This window comes from Pecten maximus, chromosome 15 (genome assembly GCF_902652985.1).
Source record: "Pecten maximus chromosome 15, xPecMax1.1, whole genome shotgun sequence".
In the NCBI taxonomy this organism is placed as follows: domain Eukaryota; kingdom Metazoa; phylum Mollusca; class Bivalvia; order Pectinida; family Pectinidae; genus Pecten; species Pecten maximus.
In genome coordinates, this window is record NC_047029.1 from 10,560,285 (window position 1) to 10,570,389 (window position 10,105).

A 10,105-nucleotide genomic window follows, 5' to 3' on the forward strand; every position below is an offset into this window, starting at 1 on the left:
TAACTTTCTTTTGTCCGGTCAATTAAATGATTTCCAGTTTTTTTCTGATAACCAATCATAGCTCTGGATGTAATGAGTAAAATAAATTAACGTTTTAAAATGATGCGAACGTGTACATACTGTACCATGGTCATCTATTGTATTATCATGTACAGATAATGTACTATGTGATAAGCTACAGTATATTTATGTAAATCTTCCAATCTTTACACGAAACTTGAACGTAAAATTATTAAGATAATTTCACTTAAATTATTCGCTAGGAAATGACGATTAATTAACCGTACTGTTTCTACGCTATTTCGCTTTCGGTTGCGTTCACTAAATCGAAACACCCTAAAATTTTAAACATACTTTTTATTTTTCATTTTAGCACCATGTATTTGTTGAGTTTACCAAATAGTGACAATAAAAAATGTATATGAATAAATAAATCACATTTGATTTTCTTTTAACATTCAATTACATTATTTTTATAAGAAAAAAGCTAACACTGCATACGGGTAAACTGGTTATTGCGGCACCCACCGAACATGAAATTTGACCTTTACAAATCCGCGATAATGCCATCGACTTGATATACCATTGCCTACCTACACGTCGTTTTAAATAGATCTATAAATAGCCATTGTTAAAAAGTCTGTTTGTTTGTTCAACAGACTGTACAGACACTTACTCCAAGTCAGAAAAGAGGTTTAACAAATCTAACAAAAAGCCGTCTTAATAGGTCCGTGTACATACTAGTATGGAGCTGTTCCTCGGCGGGTAGATTTTTACCTGTACTGGGTATAAATGATCAAAACGGACATTACTTGAAGATTTTTTTTTTGAAGTTTCACCGAAGATTTCAATATGGCAATTCCAAAGCTTGGAGCTGTCACTTTGTAAGTATATATACGGTGAATATACTTAAAATGAAATACACATTGAACATGGCTGAACAGGTAGGCATGTATATTTGTACATAAACAATGCTTTATATATCTCGCCTGACTCATGTTTACACGAAATGTGTTCGTGTGGTACTCAGGTCTTCAGTATATATTAAATATATATACACTGATCACGTGGAAAATGAAAATATGTATTTTAAAGAAGCAACTGTGACGATATGCACGTGCCATACCGTTTGACGGTTATACTATGCTGTAGTTCAAAGATTTCTATCCGCGTGCAACTGCCTTACAAGCGTTGTATTACTAAATGCTACCAATAAGTACATTTGTAATAATTATGACAATAGCTGTTAACTTAGCCAGATATCGTGACAAGTATACTATTACAAGTTATTACAATAGTGATAAGTTTAGCCAGATATGGACTGGGTCCCGTCTGTAGAATATTAAGATTATAAATGAAATTGACTTTATTTATTTTGGTCTCCATAATAGGACTAATTCTAGACTGGCCACAAGTCCCTAAGTTTTTGATAGAATTACTCCACTAGAATATATCTCCCCCATAGTTTGAAACTTATTTTCTAGAATCAGACACAGGCCTATCCTAGAGACCAAAATCATAAAGGTCAATTTTATTTATAATTTTATTATTTTCAAATTAAGGGGAGATAATCGAGCGTTATGATTTAGTGGAACAATTCAAACAAAAAACTCTGATGGCCTGTCTCGGCCAGATATCGTGCCCACTGCTATATTACAAGTTATTATAATAGTGATAGGTGACCAGACATCGTGCCCACTGCTATATTACAAGTTATTATAATAGTGATAGGTGACCAGACATCGTGCCCACTGCTATATTACAAGTTATTATAATAGTGATAGGTGACCAGACATCGTGCCCACTGCTATATTACAAGTTATTATAATAGTGATAGTGGGCCAGATATCGTACCAACTGCTATATTACAAGTTATTATAATAGTGATAGGTGACCAGACATCGTGCCCACTGCTATATTACAAGTTATTATAATAGTGATAGGTGACCAGACATCGTGCCCACTGCTATATTACAAGTTATTATAATAGTGATAGGTGACCAGACATCGTGCCCACTGCTATATTACAAGTTATTGTAATAGTGATAGTGGGCCAGATATCGTACCAACTGCTATATTACAAGTTATTATAATAGTGATAGTGGGCCAGATATCGTACCAACTGCTATATTACAAGTTATTATAATAGTGATAGTGGGCCAGATATCGTACCAACTGCTATATTACAAGTTATTATAATAGTGATAGTGGGCCAGATATCGTACCAACTGCTATATTACAAGTTATTATAATAGTGATAGTGGGCCAGATATCGTACCAACTGCTATATTACAAGTTATTATAATAGTGATAGTGGGCCAGATATCGTACCAACTGCTATATTACAAGTTATTATAATAGTGATAGTGGGCCAGATATCGTACCAACTGCTATATTACAAGTTATTATAATAGTGATAGTGGGCCAGATATCGTACCAACTGCTATATTACAAGTTATTATAATAGTGATAGGTGACCAGACATCGTGCCCACTGCTATATTACAAGTTATTATAATAGTGATAGGTGACCAGACATCGTGCTAATTACTAAATTACTACAATTAAAGTTATCACAATATTGAAAAGTTTAGGCATGCTTGATTCTCTGAAAAGGTTAGACGTCGCAATTTTTAATCATGACTGATTTTTTTATTTGTATTTTTTTTAAATTTTATTTGATTCATTTTTTTTGGTTACATTTGTAATATCTGATTTTTTTGCACGCAATTAAAATACATTCGTGTTCATTTTATTTTACAGCTTCGACAAGTTTCTCGGGTTTATGTTCATCCGTAAATCTGGTAGAGTCGACGAGAATTTTATAGACCGTACCAACAGATATTACACAGTAATGTTCCTCTCCTTCTACAATCTATATCTGATGACTGACGACTACATCGGGGACCCGATTTACTGCTGGTGCCCGGATGAGTTCACGGAACAGGAAGTGAAATATGTACACGACCTTTGTTATGTATCGAACACATACTACATCCCGTTCAATCGGCAAATTCCGTCAAACTTCGAGCTTCGTCGTGAAGAATCGGATGAACTCGTGTATTACCAATGGGTTCCAGTAATGTTGTTTTTCATGGCATTTCTATTTTTCTTTCCTCGTCTAGTGTGGAAGATGTTGATGCTTAAGGCTGGAATGGAGCTTAAGAAAATGTGTCTGGCCGCCAAAGGAACCATTGATGTTTCTCCCGAGCAACGAGAAAAGGGTTTGACCATAATCGCTAAATACATCGACATATTTTGTGCTAACATTAGCCGTTTTCGGGGAGGCCCATGCACATCCTTGAGAGAGCGAGCTAGCAAACATTTCATCTTAGGCTGTGGACGACATTATGGGAATTACTTCATCTCGTGTAAAATTTTTATTCGGTTTCTTTATTTTTGTATTAGTTTTGGACTTCTTTTTTTCCTCAACGAATTTCTGGGAAACAAATTCTACATTTATGGTTACGAAGTGATCAATGCATTTCTAAGAGGCGATGATTGGACAATGACGACGCGATTTCCGCGACAGACATTATGCGATTTCGATCTCCGACAGTTAAACAATGTCCACAGATGGACGCTACAGTGCGTTCTCCCAATGAACTTGTTCAACGAGAAGTTCTTCATTTTTCTCTGGTTTTGGTGTACAATGCTTTCTGTTTTAAATATCTTAAACGTATGTGCAACACTCTCTGTTGCTGTTTTTCCATTCCAGCGGCAAAGCTTCATAAAGAAATATTTACAAATGGCTGGAATATACGAGAAAGACCATCTACAGAAAACGAGAATCAATCTATTTATACATGGGCATTTAAAGCAAGATGGCGTTTATATTTTAAAGCAGATTTCAGACAATGCCAATACTGTTATTGTTCAGGACATAATTGAGAAAATGTGGAAACTATTCCTTGTGCGTTACGATCGTGCCGGACCCGTAAACGGTGAGGTAAGGGCTCATGAGAACGGCTTGTCTGGGAAAGAAGAAATGCCTGATGACGTCATCACAGCTACGACGCCATTGTTAGAGAGAAACGGGATTCTGAAACATATTCAGGAGGACGAAAAAGCGAACCAAAACAACAATGTCGATAGACACGTGTCGTTTGATGATTCAGACGGACTATTTACCGAGTCGGAAGTGTGACAGAAAGTGGATTAAACACGTGTCGTTTGATGATCCAAATGGACTATTTACCGAGTCGGAAGTGTGACAGGAAGTGGATTTATCACGTGTTGTTTGATGATCCAAATGGACTATTTACTGAGTCGGAAGTGTGACAGGAAGTGGATTTAACACGTGTCGTTTGATTATCCAAATCGACTATTTACCGGGTCGGAAGTGTGACGTACAGGAAGTGGATTTAACAAGTGTTGTTTGATGATCCAAACGGACTATCTACCGAGTCGGAAATGTGACAGGAAGTGGATTTAACAAGTGTCGTTTGATAATCCAATGGGACTATTTACAGAGTCGGAAGTGTGACAAGTATACTGACCTTCAAATTGCTACTCCGACAAGGTCCTACTAATGAAAGGGTCGTTGGAACTGAACAGTTACTGTTACTGTTTTTCAAGGTATGACTTTTAGCCACCCGAAGCTCTCCCTGACCAAAGTGAGGTACATTTTAACCACACAGGTGACTCAATTATAGCATTAGCTCAATTTGTTCACAACATATTAAATCAACTCGAAATCTGACAAAATTTCTCAAAACATGTTGGAACTGTCTATCGAGATAATAACTGATGAAGTGGTTGTCTTTTCCTAAAAATGTGCTGTTTGTATGTTGTAGTAGTTACAGGCATCAGTGCTTACAATATTATGTAAATAAGAAAATACATAGGAAAACAACAAATCTAATTCAATACGTCTTCTCGGAAGGATTCTATATAAACAGTTAGATTACGGCTGTGAATTGTGGGATACGATTCCGATACCATGATAGACTGGACTGACTGTATACAGTTTCTGAATTGTGTTAAAATTAAGTGTGAATAATTACACATTGGGTGGTTCGCATTAATTTGTGAAAATTCATATAGATCACTTGGAAAGACATTTCTTGATATATAAAGATATGTATGTGATATTGTCAAGATAAACGATAACACAATGCCGGTGTCAAGGGGATGTTGACACTCTGACAAAGTCCGACCCCTCCGTCCTACAGATCGACTTGTCAGATGTATATTGGTGGGAGTTTATCAAACGTTTATTGGCCCACCAAGAGTTACCTTGTCAAAATAAATCTTTGATTAGATTCATGTCTGTTTTACTTCACCTTAAGATTTTTTGAGATGTTACAATTATAACTGAAGACATCATTAAAACATTATCGCCCGTTAAGTATGTATGGCAGGGTGTGTGAGTCAGTGTATGAGTTAGAATGTTTCTTTTTTAATCAAGATAGTGCTCAGGAAAACTCCACATTTTGTCACTTTATACAAAAGATTCTAAAACACTTCCAGTATTGTCTAAAAATGTGAGAGCATATTCTCATCAATTAAAACATTTACCATGGAATTAGTCCTTGTCTTTATATCTAGACATACAGTTTTGTTTACAATATTTGCGAGTTATATTAACCTAATCCGATTAAATATTAATTGGTGCATGATAGCAGTAATAAATCTACATGCGAGTCACGAGTAATGTACTCATAGAATGTTGTTGGGACTAGAAAATTTCTGGAAATACTTAAATCTAAAATTGTGGGACTCATTGTTTTAGTAATACAGTTGAAAAGGACTCGAGAAAATAAAGTGAAGATTTATCACTGCATGGTTTAATATAGCTAAAACTGGTGTTCTCTACTTTGCCACATTGCTGCATGTTGTGTGTATATATCAGTTTCGCTGTAAAATGGATGTTAGGTCTGGCGGAATGATTAAACTAAAGTTTCCTTATCGTTAAATTAATTTTAATTTTAGTTCCTCAATAAACATCGAAAATAAAACATAAATGTCAGATGCCAAAAACATATAAACAAAGTATTCTTATATTTTATTCTATCAGAGACTTAATCTATCTTGTTTGTATAAAAACTATATAAAGACTTTTTTCAAGACTTTAAACGATCCTATAAGACGTACATGGTTTTAAATCTATCTATTCTGGTCATTGAAGTAATTGTTTAAGAGATCTTAGTACAACTCGTTACGGTATTAACATGTACATGAATTTAATATTAGTTAAGACAATTTTTTAAAGTATATTATTTTATATTACTGACATAGAAGAGCTCCATACCAGACTTTTTCTTTTGTCCCGTATTGCCCTTTAATTGTGATTTGATTTCAAATGTGTATATTATATTTGTTATCTGTTTGATATGCAATTTCATTATTGATATATTCAAAATCATGTCACACTACACATAGGAATATGAACGTAGTTTGAGATCAGTGTCATTTTGAGTTTCCAATCTAGAGAAGCAAACATTTAGGTGACTCGAGGCTGTTCCAGGAATGACGTCAGCTATCGAGACCGATACAGATACGCACTGAACTTAATTTTGTTTTTAAACATCTATATCGGTATCACATAACACGAATCTGATAGATCTATCAGCTGGCTTCATACAATATCAGAATAAGGTTCATACAGACTTAAACATTTGTGATATTTTTGATAAGTGTTTATTGCGGTTTGTTTATTTACAATTTTTGTTTACTTGTGGTAAATATTTATTTGTGATAAGTGCTTATTTGTGATATTTGTTTATTAACTATTTTTTGTTTATTTGTGAAAATGGTTTATTTGTGATATTTGTTTATTTGTGATATTTATTTATATGTGATATTTGTTTATTTGTGATATTTGTGTATTTATGACAATTGTCTATTTTTGATAATTATATACATGTATCGTGATATTTGTTTATTTGAGATATATCTTATTTGTGATATGTTATATCTATGATGATATTTTATTTGTGATATATATTTTTTTAATTCTATAAGATCGGTTGATTGTATATGTACATGTCAGCGAGTATAACAATGGCTGACGAGCTGGTTCCGTATGTATAGCATTATAGAGATTATAGGATATCCTGATGTTGTTCCAATTTATCTTGGGAAAAAAAAGAAGACAAAAGATATTATCGAAAAGTAACGCGATTTTATTTCCGTTTAGAAACGTTATTTAAATACAATTGAAAATATTATTGTGTAATGCATAATTGTACACATATAACTGTGTGATATATAATTGTATACTGGACTACAATGTAAGCATGTTAACACAATGTATCATCCGGAATATTGGTACTTTGTGTGAGTTACGGTAAATGTGGATCCAAATGGAATAAGTCTAGATAAGATACATGTATGACATTTGTGGCCAAGCTTTGGCAAATGTTTCCTCCTCCCTCCCCCGAAAACAACCCGAACCCCCTATCGACACCCACCGACCCAACCCCCGACCCCCTTACCATGTCTGTCTAGTGATTGTTATCTAAATACCGGAATAAACATATTACTATGCAGTTATAACCAATCAGACATTTACAATAAGTGATTTAAGTCTGTAATTAGTCACACAAATAATAAACAATAAAAATAAAATATGAAGAAAATAAAATGTTCTGTTTTTTTCTCTCGGACAACGGAGTTTTATGGGTTTTATGTATACAATCATTGTTGTGTTGTTTATGTATACAATCATTGTTGTGTTGTTTATGTATACGATGTCTGTCATGTTGTTTATGTATACGATGTTTGTTGTGTTGTTTATGTATACAATGTTTGTCATGTTGTTTATGTATACAATGTTTGTTGTGTCGTTTATGTATACAATGTTTGTCATGTTGTTTATGCATACAATGTTTGTTGTGCTGTTTATGTATACAATATTTGTCATGTTGTTTATGTATACAATATTTGTCATGTTGTTTATGTATACAATGTTTGTTGTGCTGTTTATGTATACAATATTTGTCATGTTGTTTATGTATACAATGTTTGTCATGTTGTTTATGTATACAATATTTGTCATGTTGTTTATGTATACAATGTTTGTTGTGTTGTTTATGTATACAATATTTGTCATGTTGTTTATGTATACAATGTTTGTTGTGCTGTTTATGTATACAATATTTGTCATGTTGTTTATGTATACAATGTTTGTCATGTTGTTTATGTATACAATGTTTGTCATGTTGTTTATGTATACAATGTTTGTCATGTTGTTTATGTATACAATGTTTGTTGTGTTGTTTATGTATACAATATTTGTCATGTTGTTTATGTATACAATGTTTGTTGTGTTGTTTATGTATACAATATTTGTCATGTTGTTTATGTATACAATGTTTGTTGTGTTGTTTATGTATACAATATTTGTCATGTTGTTTATGTATACAATGTTTGTTGTGCTGTTTATGTATACAATATTTGTCATGTTGTTTATGTATACAATGTTTGTCATGTTGTTTATGTATACAACGGTTGTTTATGTATACAATGTTTGTCATGTTGTTTATGTATACAATGTTTGTCATGTTGTTTATGTATACAATCATTGTTGTGTTGTTTATGTATACAATGTTTATTGTGTTGTTTATGTATACAATGTTTGGTGTGTTGTTTATGTATACAATGTTTGTTGTGTTGTTTATGTATACAATGTTTGTTATGTTGTTTATGTATACAATGTTTGTTGTGTTGTTTATGTATACAATGTTTGTTGTGTTGTTTATGTATACAATGTTTGTTGTGTTGTTTATGTATACAATGTTTGTTGTGTTGTTTATGTATACAATGTTTGTTGTGTCGTTTATGTATACAATGTTTGTTGTGTTGTTTATGTATACAATGTTTGTAACGTTGTTTATGTATACGATGTTTGTCATGTTGTTTATGTATACAATGTTTGTCATGTTGTTTATGTATACAATGTTTGTTATGTTGTTTACGTATACAATGTTTGTTGTGTCGTTTATGTATACAATGTTTGGTGTGTTGTTTATGTATACAATGTTTGTTATGCTGTTTATGTATACAATGTTTGTTATGCTGTTTATGTATACGATGTTTGTCATGTTGTTTATGTATACAATGTTTGTCATGTTGTTTATGTATACAATGTTTGTTATGTTGTTTACGTATACAATGTTTGGTGTGTTGTTTATGTATACAATGTTTGGTATGTTGTTTATGTATACAATGTTTGTTATGCTGTCTCTACAAAATTCATCAGTTATTGCAGATTAAAATCAACTCACTTCTATGGAAAACGAATAATCACATTGAACCGAGGATTGACTCCATAAACAACTGATGTAAACAGGTCTTATTTACCTGCTATACATGTTGTACAGGTGATATCTGTATACAAGACATTGTTGTCTAAAGCCCATCCTCCCCACTTTGTTGCTGGCACAGCTTGTGATATATTCAGGTACAACATCTAACATGTAACGTAATAACGATTTTTCTCGTGATCGATATTTAAACACATTTTCATACAAAGAGGTTTTTTTTCTAAAATGTTTTGTGCTACAACAGGTCCAGGAGTCGTGGAGATATGAATGGATCTTTTTTGTAGACTGAATCAACAATACTGTACAATATAGTTTGGTTGATGTTTTCCGTGTTTTGATATTTCTATACGATCCGAATATTAGAAGTATACATTTTATAATAAATATTCAAAACTACGGAGAATGGTCTATTGTAATAATCACTATGGAATTTTCAATGCCTGAAACAGGTACACAAACCAAGGAACAATAGCATCTACCATGAATTATTCCACACCTCATTTACATTAGCCGTGTCTTGGAACATCCCTTGAATAACGGCACAAACGATGATGTTCAGTCCCCCAGTCACTTTCAATTAATTCAACTAAAGGAAGTTATCGATCAATAGATATACAGATTGAAACCTTATCAAACGAATTACTAAAATGTCTACCTGTCAAAAAGTGGTCTTCGTCCAGGGAGACGACAGTTATTGTCTACAGATTAGAGTAAACAGTGTCATATAAATATAGAAGGCTAAAAACATATCCGTGACATGGTTTAACCTCTTGCTAACTTTCCTAATCCGATTATTATAGTCAATTCAGTTCCTGTTACTGTCATTTCAGTTCCTGT

General features: G+C 33.0%; 1 protein-coding gene across 1 annotated transcript; it reads left to right on the forward strand.

Annotated features, from left to right (window-relative positions):
* Positions 1-676: 676 nt before the first annotated feature.
* On the forward strand, positions 677-6,709 carry LOC117344283 (innexin unc-9-like). Its single transcript, XM_033906976.1, has 2 exons — positions 677-884; positions 2,763-6,709. The coding sequence occupies exons 1-2, from the start codon at positions 853-855 to the stop codon at positions 4,144-4,146; spliced, it is 1,416 nt and encodes a 471-aa protein (XP_033762867.1). The 5' UTR covers positions 677-852; the 3' UTR covers positions 4,147-6,709.
* The last annotated feature ends 3,396 nt before the right edge of the window (positions 6,710-10,105 follow it).

What these genes read in the sequence shown, in the direction of transcription:
- LOC117344283 (XM_033906976.1), top strand. Translation starts at nt 853, where the DNA reads ATGGCAATTCCAAAGCTTGGAGCTGTCACTTT. An exon ending in AAGCTTGGAGCTGTCACTTT is followed by an intron (nt 885 to 2,762) that starts GTAAGTATATAT and finishes TTTATTTTACAG; the next exon opens with CTTCGACAAGTTTCTCGGGT.